This window comes from Berghia stephanieae, chromosome 3 (assembly GCF_034508935.2).
Source record: "Berghia stephanieae isolate SIO BIC M18660-M18661 chromosome 3, UCSD_Bste_1.3, whole genome shotgun sequence".
NCBI lineage: Eukaryota > Metazoa > Mollusca > Gastropoda > Nudibranchia > Aeolidiidae > Berghia > Berghia stephanieae.
In genome coordinates, this window is record NC_088362.1 from 92,016,880 (window position 1) to 92,034,534 (window position 17,655).

Consider the following 17,655-nt stretch of genomic DNA (forward strand, 5'->3'; position numbering starts at 1 on the left):
CATCACATTATTTCGTTTCCTCACTTTAAACATAAAAGTTCCATTACTTTGGTTTTTAAAAAATTTAAAGTGCTTTGACTCTGGTTTGTCCTGTTGTAGATGTATGTGAAGATTTCAGTTGACAAATTTTCGAATAAGATATGTCATCCATATTCTCGCTGTAAAGTTTTGAATGTCTTCCTTTTATTTGATAGTTCCTTTTGGATATTTTTTTAATGCAGTAGATTGTGTTGCACAATTTTTATTATTCATTTTAATTTTTAATTTTAAAATTTATTTATCATTATTTTTATAAAAGGGAATTAGAAGGATTCATTTAATTGTATTTTATCATTTATTAAACTTTGTTTTCTTCTCTAGGACTCAGTGTTTTAAAAATTCAATGAATAGAAAGTTTTGCAGATAGTGGCATGCAAGATCTGATCAGACGATTTTCTTTTCCTGTAACGAAATGAAACGTATAATACTTGACCAAAGTTCTATTATTTGTAATGTTGTAGGAATCAAATGATGAATTGTGATGGGGGAGAAGTAGGATGTTGGCAGAATGGAATAGAGTGAAAATGATAATGACTATGGCATTTTGCAATATTATTGTAATGATATTATTGCATATCACTTTTTGTAGGTTGAAGATATCACTTCAAATGGCTAATGGTAAATTTCTTAACATTTTCACACTAATTATTTTATTGCTTCAGCTTGGATACAACCGACCCGCAGCTACTCAGCTCTTTAAATTTATGGTAGTTTATGTTTTTTTTTTGTTTTGATAGACATTTAACAACTATGCTAACAACTTGATAATATCTTTAGTACTAATGCACTCTTGTAACACAATATAATTCCATTGATTTATATTGCATTACACAAAATTTCTTTTCCAATTTTATTTATCAAGGGTTTTTTTTCTGCTTGTTCTCTCAAGATTTAAAAATTGTTTTACTTTTTCTTATGCTTTTTCTATTGATCGTAGAAAAATGTTGTTGAAAGTTATTTATTATTATTGTTATTATTTTTAATTATTATTGTTGTTGTTGTTGATGGTGATGATATAGTTTATTTAGAGAAAAGTGATGGTTGTTGGCCAGGAAAGGCCTAAAATAAACTCTTGAAACTGTATTTTTCTAGTTCATCATTTGTAGATTTAGCTTTTATCTTGATTTGAAAGTCACCCTCTTTATTCAGGAAATTACAGAGATTAACCTTAGACACATTGAAGTTTAGTCTCAATACTTTCATTATGTCATTTTATATATTTAAAAAAAAGGATATTTATTAAGTTTGTTTTTATATTTGTTTTGTACGTTTTGATTCAAACTTTTATTGAAAAGCCTTGTTTGTATGATTTGCTCACATCTTATGAATATTTTTCAAAGATTATAAATTTTTTGACTTTTTTTTTTTTTCGTTTTGATCATTAGCCCAGCCAGAGAGTTTTACCCGTATTCGAATGTGGTTTATTTCATAGCTGTATAAAATATATAATTTCTGATAACGATACTTACAAAAGATTTTTAAAATGAATTTCCTGTGTCTACCTCTGCATGCATGATTGCCATCACTATCACCAGAAAGAAACTGGAAATAACCATAACAAAATAAAACAATTAAAAACAAGAAAAAGAAAAGAAAATATATATATAATAAATAGATAGGTTTAAACAAGAAAACAGACATAAGCAAAAATGAAGACCATTTATAAGAAATTTTCCTTCAATTCAACCTGTTCTGTTTAAGAGTCATTTAACTCATCTTGCGTTCACATGATTGGCCAACAAATTTGATGTGCATTCATGTTGGACTTGATAGATTTGAATATAATTCAAATCTACAAGATATCTTGTTTTGTTTTGTGAACTAATTAATATTAAAGAATCATAAAATATCCATGAAGAATACGCTTATAATTATTTATGTTTTTAAAACTAAAAGTGAAGCATAGCTTATTATAAAGAGTTTGAGTAAAGAATTTATCAAGTTTTATGCAAAGAATGTTAAATAAGGTTTCATGCATTATTCTAGTTTACTCTGTTTTCTAATGACTCATGAAGTGTGCATAATTAATAAAATTTTGTGGTGGCCACTTTCTATGCTTCCCTTTAACATAATAACATAATTAAGTAAACAAATTGCTCCTCTATAAATAAAGCATAATTAACGAAATTTTGCAGTGCTCAATTTTTATATGTCTCTTTAACACCATAGTAAAATTTGATAAACAATATGTCTCGATGTAACATGTTGGAATAGTATATAAGATCTTTGTAAGAAAACGTTTTTGCTGGTTGACATTATTTGCAATCTTTGCTTCAATGATATATGCCGCAAGATTAATTACATTCAGTACAAAGCCTTTTTGACCTGAAATCCAAATTCCACCTCCCAGCTTATGATAGGAGAGGAATGATATAGCATGCAACTAGGCGCCAAGTGCTCACAGAAATTCAATTATTATTTTTTTTAAAAACCTTTTAACAGAATTACATTTACAAATAAACAAACTGCTGATGTTACTCAAAAACCTAATGATTATGATTGAGACCTGTCAGTACAGTTAAGTCCTGCTTACCTGAAAGTGATCTGTGTGGTGTTTGACAAGGATTTTTATTCCTTTTAGTCCATGTATATTTTAGTGTATCAGTTTAAAGGGACTCAGTTGAATGCAATCATTATAAGGAAATAATTGAGGGGCAGGGATAGGCAAAAAAAAATAAATCAAAAGAATCGTATATTGTTTCTGTAAATTGAATTTTCCGGCAGATTTTAGACACTAATACGTTTTTTGTTGTCGATTTGATTGTAACAAATGCCCATGAATTTAATCTCATCTCATTTTATTATTTTTTTTTTTCAATGGTTTTGTTTGTTTTGATCAGTACATTTTGATTTTTTATTTAGTTTTGTTGATTTAAATTATTAAATGTCTATAGAATTAATTTTTATTCTCTATTGTCTTCTAGTACTTTCCTACTCACTTCATCTCTAGATGTCTATAGAAACCAGTTTTTATTCACCATTAAAGAATTCTCATTGAAATTTTATATCACTTTGTGCTGAGCACCCTAGCTTATCCTTTGTTGATAAATTATTCATGACAATGTCAATGATATGAGTTATGTTTCTTCATTCTGAATTTTACTTGCAGGAGCAACTTCTGTCACGTATTTATATATGTAAACCTTTTAAACATTTACGAAATTTTAATATTTTTGTTTTTTAAAATTCTTTTTGTTGTAAAACATTTATTGGATATGGTAAAATTTAAATTTATTTTTATCGAAGAAACAGGAGAAGGGGGCAGCATGGATCAGCGGTCGGTCTTTGCTTCGTACCCAAAAGGTATCGGGTTCGACTACCCGCCTCGTTGTGTGGTCTTGAGCAAGTCACCTCGCTCTAGCTTACTTTGCAGCGCTGCACTGCGGCTGATGTCTGGGTTACTCCAGTCTTCCCTTGGGATAGACCCTAAAGTCAAATTTCCCCTTGGGGATGAATAAAGGGAATTTTATTTTATTTTATTTTAATTTCATATGATTTCAAACGGCTTGTAGAATTAAGAAAGTTTTCAATATTTTGTTTTGTTCAGCTTTTTCTATATTTAAGGAATATAAATAATTGTCTCATTCCTCATCATAATGAGGTCTCTAACAAATGTTTTATTACACCTTTATTTGGTATCCACTGTCTCCTATAGATTATGTTAATTAGAAACTATGTATGACTCTCCATTTTCTCTGAATTTCTTTTCATAGAGTTAAATGTTATGGAGCACAACTCCTGAAGTGATTTCTCTACACATCACAATGAGAATTGATTTTTACCCCCAATCTTGTGTTTCCAGGTCTTCCAGGAAATTCAGGTGAAGTCTTACCAAAGGAAATACAATCTTATCCACCTTCCCAGCAGCCTCATGAGAATGGTCATAACGTTGTGACCTAGGAAAATGGAACAAATCCTCTTTTTACAACTAATTTTTTTTGTTTTTGAAATTTTAAAAAAAGTTTTCTGCTATGTCTGTTTTATCATTTATTTTGTACAACAGATACATTAGTTTTATTAACCAATATATCATAATATATAACCATTCATAAGATTCTGTGGCAAATGGTTATAGCAAGTCTTTAGTAATATAAAGATGAATTGACATTTATTTCAACTCTAGAGTTAAAATTTGAATGGATATTGAACAAATTTGTTTTATTTGCCATTCCTGTGAAGACTAGAACGATATTTTCCTTCATATGGAGAGAAAGATAAAGTGAGTAAATGTGACTCATGTATAAAAGAACCTTTACTCACTTTACTTTCTCTCAATTTTATTGGCTCATTTAGGCACCTCTAGTTTTTGGTTTTCCTTCATATCTATACATATGTCGGATATCTATATATTTTATTTTCAAGTGAGAGGATGATAATTACATTTTGTTTTTCATTTTATTTTGAAATAAGAATATCATAGGCTTCTTACTTTATTTTTGATAGTTGTTACTGGTTCAAATATTTGCTTTTTCATTCATTAAGACTTGCATCATCTTTTTGTCTTCGTTTCTTAGTCTCCAAAGCGTGCTGTGCACGTCTTCAGGCTCGCCCCATCATGGAGTAAAGTAAACACTAAAATTGATGAGGCAGAGTGATTCTGCTGTCAGAAGGCAAAGCCATGTACATACACTTTTTATTGAAAATGAGAAAATTGAAAAAAAAAAAAAAAAAGGATGAAAAACTAAAACAAAACAACTGGTTCTTCCGATGGTATACACTACAGTACCATTACCAGACCCATCAATGTTATCATTTCACATCTGCTTTTGATTATTTTCACAGTTATATTTTGGAGAAGATGTTTGTTTTTTGTTTTGTTTTTCATCAGTAAAGCCATTCATAATTGAAGACAAGTCTTGTGATTTGTCTTATCTTTGAAATTTATGGGCTTGATTGTAGGTTAAATTGACATTTTGGAAAGACAACCTTTGTGCTGTAGATAGACTACTCTGTCTTCACCACAAAATGAATATTGAGACAAGTTGCAATGACAGCTTGGATAAACTCAAGCTCTGTAAGGCTCTTTTTTTTTTTTTTTACTTGAATTCTTGAATTCAACGTTGTTGGATAAGTTTATTACTTTTTATGAGATTGATTGACATTCCACTTGTCCATGAACCTTGCAAATATTTTCTCATGTCCTTTTATTTCTGTGATGACTGTTGCGTGCAATTAAATTTGAACTTTGAACTCACTACCATGTATGTAATATTATTCTTAGTATCATGATAGCACATCTGTGTTGTGCAGAACATCCACACCATTTAAACTAATATCCAGTTATATAACTTGAGAGAAATATAGTATTGATAACAAAAAAAAATTTATTCGAAAGTGGAAAAAAACAAAACTTTATCCTTATCACTTAACACCCAGGGCATTGTTGCAATGACTTGACAACGTATTATTTAATGGAATACATTTCACTAAAGCTTTTTGAAGTCAATAAGCATCACACTTGCTAACCATGTCTACAAAAACTGGGCTTACTGATAAAACAGGAAAGTGCCTTAAAAGAGTTTGAACCCTGCTCTCCCAAATTGTAGTGCAATGTCACATCCATTTGGCCACCTCACACCTGATAGTTACTCGATGATAATGATTTAACACTTACAGTGGTTTTAGAGGGAGGGGGGGGGGGGGGGGGAGTTAATCTAACCTGTTATCAGATTTTACTTTGACAAAGTATTTGATGTGATTAGGTTTGCCTTAGTTACACCATTGTTACCGTTCTTTTTTCCCCATTTGTCATTCTATATCTATTATCAACTTAATTGTTGCATGTATTGTTTACTATCATCTTCTGACTGGCTACCATTGCCTGAAAGTGACTCAGGCGTTGTTTTAACTTTTATGACTAACCTAATCTGGAATATATGTATACAACTGGTCTGGACTCTTATGTTGTCTTATGATACTGACATGTTGATTATTTTGTATCATAAAACAATTCACTCTCATTTAAAAAAGATTATGATTCATCCTGTCATTATATGTTATAGTCCGTTCCAAGTCTGTTGCCTACGGAATATTGCAAATTCCTCCAAAGTTACGAAATGTCATGACGCGATTTTTTGCATGCGAGCTTATATTTTAGGGGACTTTGCGAATTTTGAATACTTATAGTGATAGACCAAACAGTTTTCTCAAAATGCCAAATTCCTTTGATCTTTCATTGTTTGCAATAGAATATGACTCAAACTTTAAACTGTTTACACTAATGAATGGGGAAAATAATCATAACAAATATGCATTCAGTGGCGTAGCTTAGCAAATAATTTGGGGTTGTTTCAAATGGTTTACTAAAGCATTTAGCAAGTACTTCACAGCGTTGAAAACAGGCTCACAACGTTTATACTTTATATCTTCCCTTGTGGACAAATCAAGCAGCCAGTTAGGTGCTAATACATTTTTTGGACAAAGACATCGATGTCAAAAACCAGGGGGATCCCAGAGCTGCCTGCTTGAAATTTAAAAAATTCGTGGTTTTCAAGGGAAAAAAGAAAAAGTCACTTTAAATAGCTTTGGAACTAAATAAATTTCCCTTAGCAGATCCAAAAAAATGCTTCAAAGGCTTGAATATAGGTTCTAAGGAACTAAATTTTCCTTTTCAACAAGAATTATTGACAAAGAAGCGAATGTTGTTGTGTAGAAGTTTTCGTAGTACTAGACAGGTCTGGGATCCTCTGAATTATTTTGCCCATCTCGATAGGATGAAGAGAAATGTCTTTCGCAAAGACATAACGCCCGACCAACTGTCTGTCATCTCCATTTTTTGCGGCCGCAAATTGCCATTTATATATATCAGGACGATCCGCAAATTTTGGCAAATCGTGGCAAATTTTGGGAAAATTGGCAAATCGCGTGGCAAATTTTGGGGAAAAAAAAGAAGCGAAAACAAAATAACGATAAAAAAAAGTGCAAAACTTGAGAAATGTTGCAGCTTTGCCTGGGACCAAACCAAGGGAAGCTACTCTCTACGGATAATGATCCTTTAAAATCTTTGTAACAACGCTAATCACAGTCATTTCATTTCTTAAGTCCTTAAATGTAATAAATTGTCTTTTATATAATTTTTTTCTGTATAGCATGTTAATTTTTACTGAAACGCTTAGTTTTCCTCCGCAAATTTTTTTGGCAAATTTCGGGGGGTTTTTTGGGCAAATTTTGGCAAATTTTAGGTCCCAATTTGGCAAAAAATGCAGATGACAGAACTGTTGAGCAAGACAACTCATAAAGGTCGGACAAGACATGTCACGAAATTCCACTGGTCGCATTCACCATTCTTTAATTATTTTCACTGGAGGGGGGGTTCTTTGAATGTTTAAATGTGAAATATCATCACTACCACAACTACTACAACCACTACCATCACCACCATCACATCATCACTACCACTTCTACTACAACCACCACCACACCATCATCACTAGCACTACTACTACAATCACCACCACACCATCATCACTAGCACTACTACTACAACCACCACCACCACCTCATCATCATCACTGCCACTACCACTTCAACCACCACCATCACTACCACTTCTACTACAACCACCAACACTAAATCATCCTCACTACACCAGTACTACAATCACTACCATTAGGTTTTGGAGCTTTACTTCTTTTGAAATAAGGAAACTTTGGGATTGTATTTGGCATTGTGTTTACATATCATAATATATTTCTAATCACTTATCTATTTAGAACTATACAATATGTAAACACAATCCCAAATACCATCCCAATTCCCTTTTCTTGTATGCTGAAATTCCTCTTTTGGCATTGAAATTCCTCCGAGTGGTGTCTGAAATTCCTGTGAGCCAAATTTAAGGCTGGCATCTCTGCAATTTTCATTAAAATCCATCAGAAGGTTGTGAAGATATTCACGTCATCGTGTGTGCAATGCTTGTGGAACGGACTATAACTATAATTATTAGCAATGCTCAGACTGTCACAGAAGGTGGATTAATATGTATCATTGCTGTTATGTTTTTGGTTGAATGAGAGATTGATGGATAGGTAGTTAGATTCACATACACTACACACACAAACACAGATAGGTAGTGCAGCTATGTGGTCTAGTGGTATGACACTCACTTTCAGATCGGTAGATCCTGGGTTCAAGTCTCGCTCAGCGCATAGTTGAGTCCTTGGAAAAGACTCTTTACTCACATTCTCTCACCATACTCAGGTGTAAAATGAGTACCTAACCGATAACAGTGTTGTCTCTGTAGGAAAATAATTGTAATATCGCCTAACAGGTGGCATGTCTTGTCCTATATGTTAAAGTGTTGCTGTTGGCCAGGGACCCCTTGCAAAGCGCTTTGAGCACATTTGGTGGATATTGCGCTATATCAAAGCTCAATTAATTTTTTGTTTAGTTAGATTGACACATACACAGAGAGAGAGAGAGAGTATGAGCAATGACGTGGAGCTGGAGTAAGATTGTTTTCATGTTACATATCCGATGTAAAGTTGTGATTAATAGGAGGATTGCAAACGGATGATTTGCCAAACTGCTGTATATAGATGCTCCATGTAAATTTAAGGCGAGATGGTTTCAAATAAAGTTTTGTAAGTCAGTGTGCAAATGTTATGCAACGTCAATTAAGTGCCAAGAAATGCTCTTCTGAGCTGATGGAAAAACATTCTATATTAATACTGTTATTTTTATTGTTGTTTTATTATTATTATTATCATCGTCATCATTGTTGTTGATAATATGATAAGTTTTTAAAATTTTTTAATGATGTATATTGAGCGCCTAGAGCTATATTGCATGGGACAGGCGCTATATAAATAAATTACATTATTATTATTATTATTATTATTATTATTATTATTATTATTATTATTATTATTATTATTATTATTATTATTATTATTATTATTATTATTATTATTATTATTATTATTATTATTGTTGTTGTTGTTATAGATTATAGTGCAGTCTGCAAGCAGTCAAAACCTGATGGCAGTCCTTCACACTAAGACAATCACTAGCTGTAATTGTATCACAATTGGTTCAATAGTAAATGATGTCGATATAAACAGTGCTTCTTAAGTCACAAATACTATGAGTAGTATAGAGATGTTGATGGTCTTGCTTGGCTTGTGAATCAAGCTATTGAATGTCACTGCACTTGTAATTTTGTGACAAAATACACATGGCTTGTGCACAATACCAATACCATGCATTTAGGACTCAATCATTTGTTAACAACGGCCTCTGCTTGGTTTTACTTCGTGTTAAGTTCAATTTTCTGCTATTTTACATGAGTGCCTCACAAGTGGTTTTACGACATACCTGTCATCTGCATTTTTTGCCAAATTGGGACCTAAAATTTGCCAAAAAACCCCCAAAATTTGCCAAGAAATTTGCCAAAAAGACCAAAATTTGCCGAGGAGAACTAAGCATTTCAGTAAAAATTAACACGCGATACAGAAAAAAATATATATAAAAGACAATTTACAGTAAAATTACTTTAAACCCAAAGAAGCTAAACCGAAAAATACCTTAAACCGCAAAGAATTTAATAAATTGTACTAGTTTCTCCATTATCTTTGTACTAATTCTTACGCTGAACCGAAATACTTCTAAGAAGGACTGTCTTTAAACCGAAACAACTTGAGAGCACCTTCCCTTTTTCTCTCTCTATTTTTCTTCAAAAATTTGGGAGGTGGCCACACGTAATAATGCCCCGCGATATGAAAACAAAGAGCGTAAGTTTAAGATGAGGGTGAGCGGTGGGGGGGGGGGGGGGGGGGGTAGGCAAACACTTCAATCACTGCACTTGGGTTTGGCCAGCACCACAATCGCACAGACTGGAAAAGGAAGACAACGGGTGACTGGCAGGGGAAAAATGAGAAAAGAGGGGGAGTTGTGGTGTAGAATCACGCAAGCCACATGTTCTCGCTCGTGTTGATGCTTTGGGGGTGGTAGACAACTTACCATTATAATGCCATTTCATTTCCACTTTGATTGAATGTGTGTGAGAGGGGGGGGGGGGTGGGGGTTCTATGTAATTAGGCCTTTGAACCTAATGGCTTTTCAACAAAAGAGGGGTGTGTAGTAGACAGCTTAGCATTGACACGCCTTTTCAGTTCCATTTCACTTCACCTCTGAGTAGATGCGCATCATTCATTATCAATTATCGCACAAGAACTTTCAATCTTATTGTAGCTTTACATTTTACCAAAAGTTAAGGGGAAACCCATGATACGATTAAATGAGCAAATTTAAAAAATAGTTACTACCCTTGAAAAACATCGCAAAACGGGAACTTGCTTTAAACCAAAATGTCTTTAAACCGAAATGGTTTAGAAGGTCCCCAAAATTTCGGTTTAAAGTAATTCAACTGTATTACATTTAAGGAGGCTACATTTATTTTTAAAGATTTTAAAGGATCATTATCCGTAGAGAGTAGCTTCCCTGGGTTTGGGCCCAGGCAAAGCTGCAACATTTCTCAAGTTTCGCACTTTTTTTTCTTCGTTATTTTGTTTTCGCTTCTTTTTCCCCCCCAAATTTGCCACGCGATTTGCCAATTTTCCCAAAATTTGCCACGATTTGCCAGTTTTGGGAAATTTGCCAAAATTTGCGGATCGCCCTGATATTTGCGGCCGCAAAAAATGCAGATGACAGACATACATACACTCAATAATATGCTTACTGATAACTTACACATTGTTTCCCCAAATTCGGATAAAGTCGCCCTATTTTTGAGTCAACAGGCTTTACAGCTTTAATTTAAGTAGACTGCTCTGTATTATTATGCTGTTGTTACTGTAGATAAATAGTACAGTGGAACGTCCCGATAACGACATGCCACGGGACCGAGTTTTTATGTTGTTATCCGGAGGTGTTGTTATTTAGAGGTCTCCAAGATGGCGGACAAAGTGGGTGTGGTAAAGCCAGCGGGACCAGTTTTTATTAACATTAACAAGACAAACAAAACATTGTAGTGTATTCCTCTTAGAGGGTTCTTGTGCGTGTGTCTGGATGAGACTTTTAGGTGATCTGAACTGAGTACACTGATAGTGTGCTCCTGGAATCTGCATCTGTTCCCTATTTAGACCATTCCCCTTTGTCTTACTTTTTCTTATGTCATTTCAATTGTAAATCTAGAATGTTTTTTACTCTCCAATTTTCTTCCTTTTTACTGGCGCTGATATGACATAGATGTGTCACAAGCGCTGTAAAACCCTTTAAAACAAGTGAGTTAGATAAAATTCCTCATCCTCTTCCTCCTCCTCCCACAAAAACACTACTACTACTATTATTACTACTACTACTACTACTACTACTACTGCTGCTACTACTACTACTACTACTACTACTACTACTACTACTACTACTACTACTACTACTACTACTACTATACTACTACTACTACTACTACTACTTCTACTACTATTATTATCACCACATAATATCACATTTTACAAGATTTTGTGTCTACTTGCTTACACTTACATTTATACCTTGGTTTTTATTAATGCATATCAGCCAAGATTCGTCAAAAAATAGCTGCGTTCTCATTGGTTTCAAAAGCTGCGTTCTCATTGCTTCAAGCAGGAATCGTTTTTATAAACTTTGGGTACTCATACTCGGTATTTTTAGTATCAGATATCTACGAAAACTGCCGAAAATCGCCAAAAAGATGTCGTTATTCGGAGGTTTTATCAAAAAGTGCGTCGTTATCTGGAGGTTTTTTTTACTGATCTTAAATAGAAAAAAATCAGGACCACGGGTCAATGTCGTTATCAGGAGGTTGTCGCTATTCGGAGGTGTCGTAATCGGGAGGTTCCACTGTATGTTGTTTTTTGTTTTTGTCCTCTGAATATTTATGTGGAGTGAAATGACAAGTGAGATTATTATTCAATTATAAAGGATACAATGAGTTAATTGTATAATTTGATTTAGATAATTTAATTATAAAGGATACAATGAGTTAATTGTATAATTTGATTTAGATAATTGTCTACTAAAGTTACATGCAAATGATATTATACTGTGTATAATATACTTTTGTTGAAAATTAAGTTATAAGGTGAGGGGGGGGGGGTTGACACCCTAAAGTGGGCAGGGTTATCACTTACTATGTCTTCTTTCTTCTTTTCCTATTTTCCAGTTTTCATTCTGTCTTTGCTTGAAATGAGATTTCTTGGTTTTGTCCTGGCCCTGGTCAAGGTCCTTGGCTGAGAGGGAAACAGTCAAATGTATTTTTAATAGTTTTGGGAGGTGATATTTTCTTTACTGTAAATTTTCTCTGTTATGTAATGCTAATATTTTTCGTTTTAAATATATTTAATAACCATTTGACTGTGCTCCTCTTAGCGGAGTCCCATGCTTTTGTCTGGATGGGACTTTTAGCTGATTTCAGATTAATATAATTGATAGTTTGCTCTTGGAATCTACTTCTGTCCCCGTTTGTTCAGGTTTCCTTTGTCTTCCCTTTTCTTAGGTGCGTTTATTTGTATATTTTGACTATATAATATAATCCCTTCTTCCTGTTTACTGGCACTGAAATGACCTAAAAGTGTCGTAAGCACCGTAAAAACCCTTAAAAACAAAGATAGTTAATTCTCTTTGGTTATTTTGATAACTGAGGTTTCTTAAAGATATTTGAAAAAAAAAATTGTCAGTTGCATGTAACTTGTAACACTATCAAGATACCATGATTTCTTTATATTTTTCACATAGTCTATAAATATTACATAAGTTGCCATATACCTCTGGCGAAAATTGTGAATTTCAGATATGCATGTAGTATATAAGGTTTATGTAGATAAAATAGTATTTTAGATTGTGAACAATTAACCGTAACCAGAGAAAAATATTGTTTGGCAATGTGTGGTTTAATATAAAAACAAAGGGTCACATTGAAAAAAAAAAAAAATATGTACATACATATAAAGTATTAAATCCATTTCACTATATGATAGAGTATAAAAACAACCTGCCAGTTTTCACAAACATGGTTCATCGAAGATGGAAATGCAGTAGCAGCAAATGGAAATATAGTTGTGGATAAATGCCAACCATTTATGAAGCTATAAAAACATGAGAAAGATAGTGACATGTAAAATTCGGAACAGTTGTTACAATTTCAACTGCTTTATGTAAAATGAAAAAATGAAATATGAAATTTAAAAAAAAAATGAAAATGAAAATGAAATTCACTGTATTTATCCCCAAGAGGAAATTTGTATTTAGGGTCTAGTCCAAGAGAAGTCTGGAATAATCAGGAGTCAACCTCTGCGCAGAGGTGACTTACTTAAGGCCACACACAGTACAGTGCAGCAGATAGTCGTACCTTTTTGGTATGAAGCAAAGACAGTGCTGAGCCACGCAGCTCCCCAAAAGGAGTAAAGGATTAAATTTATCAGACTATTATTGATATTGGTCTAGGTAAATATCTCATTGGGGTCAGTATTTTCTATCAGATACATCTATGATTCGTCAGATTAAAATAAATTATATTTGTAAATTTTGTAACTAAAAGTGATGACTCCATTGTATATTTGGTTACAGGACGTTATTGTTTTGTGGTTTTAGTGGTAAGAATCAATCATAAAAAACCTAACATGTATACTTGAAATGTGATTCCCCTTTAGTGTATCTAATTGACAGTCAATGAAGTGCGCACAGTTTGGCAAAGTACATATTTAATAAAATTATGCTCTCATCACCTATACTCCTTTTATAAAGATATATAGTATCAATGAATTAAGATAAGCTTTACCTTGTCAAAAATGGTTAAACACGAGAAGTCTTAAGTCTCAGCTGTCAAATTTACAGCAAGTTGAAGGTCGTCTTAATTCATGATATTTGAGATAATAGCAGCAATTTGTGCACCAGTAAAGCTAAAGCATCCATTACGTGCAAAACCGTTTTGGCTTTAGAACAGCATGTTTTGTTTTGAAATTTCAGCAATGTGGTTTTAAAACTGTATAAGTTTGTATTCTTTTTTTCATCACTTTAACAGGGAGTGTTGTTATATATTATCATATTTGACAGCTTTTCAAATATTGTAAATTGTAACATGTTTCATATCTTATGATTGTTTTAATAAATCTTTCTTATATTTTGACTGACATTTTGACTTTTACCTTGTTTATGTCCTATACTTTTGCATGGTCCTCATGTTTTTTTTGCTTTGGGTGAGTGGTATTTCTATAGGATGAGATATTTTCCCCTGCAAATTAACACTATGGTTTCCTGACCTCCCATAGTGGGCAGTGAGGTACATACTGTGTCTTCTATCCCCTTATATCTGTTTTCCAACATGCTTTCTGTCTTTGTCTTGGAATGAGATTACTTGGTTTTGTCCTGGCCCTGGCCGGAGTCCTAGCTGGGAGGGAAACAGTCAAATGCATAGTTATATTGTTTTTGGAGATTATATTTTTTCCTTATAAATCATCTCTCTGTTATGTATTATTATATTTGTTATTTTGAGATAATGTAAGCATTTGAGTGTATTCCTCTTTGTTGGATTTTGTGCTTGTGTCCAGATGAGACTTATAGGTGATCTCAAACTGAGTACATTGGTGGTGTGCTCTTGGAATCTACATCTGATCCCTATTTGAATTTGTTCCCAGTTGTAACCTATGTCTTGCTTTTTCTTGGGTGCTTTAATTGGAATTCTAGAACGTTTTACTATCCCATTTTCTTCCTTTTTACTGGCGCTTATATAACCTAAATGTGTTGCAAGCGCCGTAAAACCCTTAAAAACAAAACAAAACAACACTATGGTAAATTATATTGATATGTTTTCGTAACCTTCTTCTGAATGTAGCCTTTTTGGCAGGAGCCTTTACTAGTGGAGTAAGTATAATACAATCCAATCAAAGCTTCTGTACTGATTCCTAACACGCATTGAAGAAGTGGAGTTTCATCAGCAGGATGTCATGGCCAATGTTATATCAAAGACCTCCATCAAGAATAAGTCCAGTAGATTAAAGCTAAAAAATAAGGTTACCAGGAAAAAATTGTTACCAAACTAAATTTAAAATATTTAGTTGCACATATTATGCTTATTATCAAACTAACAATCCACCGAAATCCGTTTGTTGGAAAAAAAAAATATTGATGCGTTTCTGTAAACCCCCTCTAAAACTTTGTGACAGTTTTTCGGCATTTGTTATATAAATTATCAATCTAAAACATAGATATTATGCATGTGGATGCATTTTTGGTTGATGCAACATATCAAAGTACCAAAAGTGCAGAGTTACTGATACTGATATCTCTGTAAAAAAATGAAAAACCTCAAAATCAGGCTATATTTTTTCTGCGTTTTCATTTTTAGATTCACATATTTCCATTCGAACTGAATAAAACGTGGACAACCTGGCCTTTCTAGTGCTTTAAAAGGATTTCTAAACAACTTAGCTTTAATATAAGCATAAAGTTGTTCATCTAAGACATATAATTTTTACGCAAGGGTCTATGAAGCTACCCTTACCCCCTAAAATGCGGAAATCAAGCAAAATTGGAAATTTTAGTAGTTGAACTTAAATGATGTTATTGATTTGAGGATTATCTTGTGACTGTTATAAGTTTTATAATATCATTTTAAAATGTCAAATTCAAGTCATTGTATGGACAATAAAAGCGTGAAATAGCATATTTGCCCATATTCTATGCGTTTTGATGTTTTAAAATCATTTAATTTCATTGTCGACACCGCCATAAACATTACTCAACCAACTCGCGATCATACGGTGGTACACTGCTAACATCCGATCACAAACTTGTAAAAACGAATTTCAACATAAATGTGTACAGACAACGAAGACAGAAAGGTAAAACGGCAGTCAAAATAAACACGGCAAAAATAGTAAATGAGCGAGAATGTCGCATTCATTACCAATATGAACTTAACTCAAGTCTATGGAAAATAAAGCAAAACAGCAATCCAAACAATGAATGGAAAGAGACGCAAGCGGCAATGAAATATGCGGGGAAGAAAGTGCAGGCTCTATTAATACAACTAAGAACAAACCAAATCGAACGCCTAACATCGCTATTAACGATCTATCGCGGCAACAAAAAGAACTTAGGATCAGGATACAAAACACGAAAGACTCGGAAGAAATAATAAACCTGAAAACGGAACGAAACAAAATACTGCATTCAATTCGATCACTTACAATAAAACACAGAAACGAGGAATTAGACAAAAAAGTGGAAGAAATAGAAAAGTCCAAAAATAACGCATCGTCTATGTTCAAAGCGACGAAATCTCTGAACCGAAAACCATTCGAGAACCCAAAACTACAGGATAAATTTGGCAAACAGACAACAAATCCCAACGATATCCTTGACATTGTAACTGACCACTTCCAGCAGAAATTTCACAAACAAGTCTCACAAATATCGCCCGTCTCAGGAAACCCTAGAGACCTAAACAACCGCATCACAACAACTGAAGTTAGAAATAGCATAAAGTGCCTAAACAATAACAGATCCCCAGGCGAAGATGAAATTCCCGCTGAATTGCTGAAATGCGGTACCTTCTCCCTGGATCTGAGCATTGCAAACATAATGAACAAAACATTTTCAACACACAAAGACTGGGACATAAACAGCGGTGTCCTAATTACAATACAAAAACCAGGAAAAACGAAAGGACCCGTAAACAACCTGCGCCCAATAACATTACTGAATACCATAAGAAAAACACTGTCAACTATTGTCCTCAACAGAATTAGACCGAAAATAGAAAAATATCTATCACATAGCCAAAGCGGGTTTCGCCAAGACCGAAGCACATCGGACGTTGTATGGACACATAAATGGTTGGCAGCAAAGGCACTCAAAGAAAACATATCCATAACAATAACCGGAATCGATATGTCCGCAGCCTTTGATACGATCGACAGAGGAAAACTTTTGGAGATATTAACAGACATAGTAGACGAAGACGAGCTCCGAATAATCCGATTTCTCCTCAGCAACACAAAGATACAACCAAGGATATACGGGGCCACAAAACAGACGCAGTTCGAAAGTAACATCGGGACCCCCAAGGAGATAGTCTGAGCCCGATTCTGTTCACAATATACTTAGAACACGCTCTGAAAGAAGTTCGAAAAGTCATTCCAAAACCAACGACTCATATTGAGAATGCAATCCCCAGAGAAATCGCCTATGCAGATGATATCGATTTTATTGGATCAACACCAGCAAATATAGACATCATACAAAATACCCTCATGAAATATAACCTCCAAGTCAATGCCAATAAAACCGAATTTACAACAATATCGAGGAACAAAGAGGAATGGAAAAGAACAAAGAAAGTCGGCTCACTAATTGGAGACACCGAGGATGTACAAAGAAGAAAACAGCTATCAAACGCCGCACTCAGTAAACTCACCAATGTATGGATTAGAGGTGACAAAATAAAGAGAAAAACCAAACTGAAACTGTACCGTGCTCTTGTAAAACCGGTACTTCTGTATAACTGCGGCACTTGGGCGTTGACAAAATCCGAAGAAGAACATCTGGATGCCTTCCATCGCACACAGCTAAGAAGGGTACTGGACATCAAATACCCAAAAAAGATCTGAAATGAATCACTCTATAAGATCACAAAAGAAA

At 33.8% G+C, this 17,655-nt stretch overlaps 2 protein-coding genes across 12 annotated transcripts in view; both read left to right on the forward strand.

Moving 5' to 3' along the window:
• LOC144968824 (protein spinster homolog 1-like) overlaps positions 1-5,362 on the forward strand; it is a 41,798-nt gene extending 36,436 nt beyond the window's left edge. For 3 of the 10 annotated variants that reach the window (XM_078907534.1, XM_078907533.1, XM_078907541.1), the window contains one exon: positions 3,842-4,069. In XM_078907534.1, the coding sequence (XP_078763660.1) occupies positions 3,842-3,939 (98 nt within the window). In that variant the 3' untranslated portion in view covers positions 3,940-4,069. Of the gene's footprint in view, positions 1-628; positions 658-701; positions 831-3,841 lie in introns of those variants that run through there. The other 7 variants (XM_078907540.1, XM_078907539.1, XM_078907538.1 and 4 more) reach the window with 5 other exon arrangements.
• The window catches only part of LOC144968826 (uncharacterized), a 240,103-nt gene that overhangs the window by 87,442 nt on the left and 135,006 nt on the right, over positions 1-17,655 (forward strand). The gene's annotated exons all lie outside the window — the stretch shown is intronic.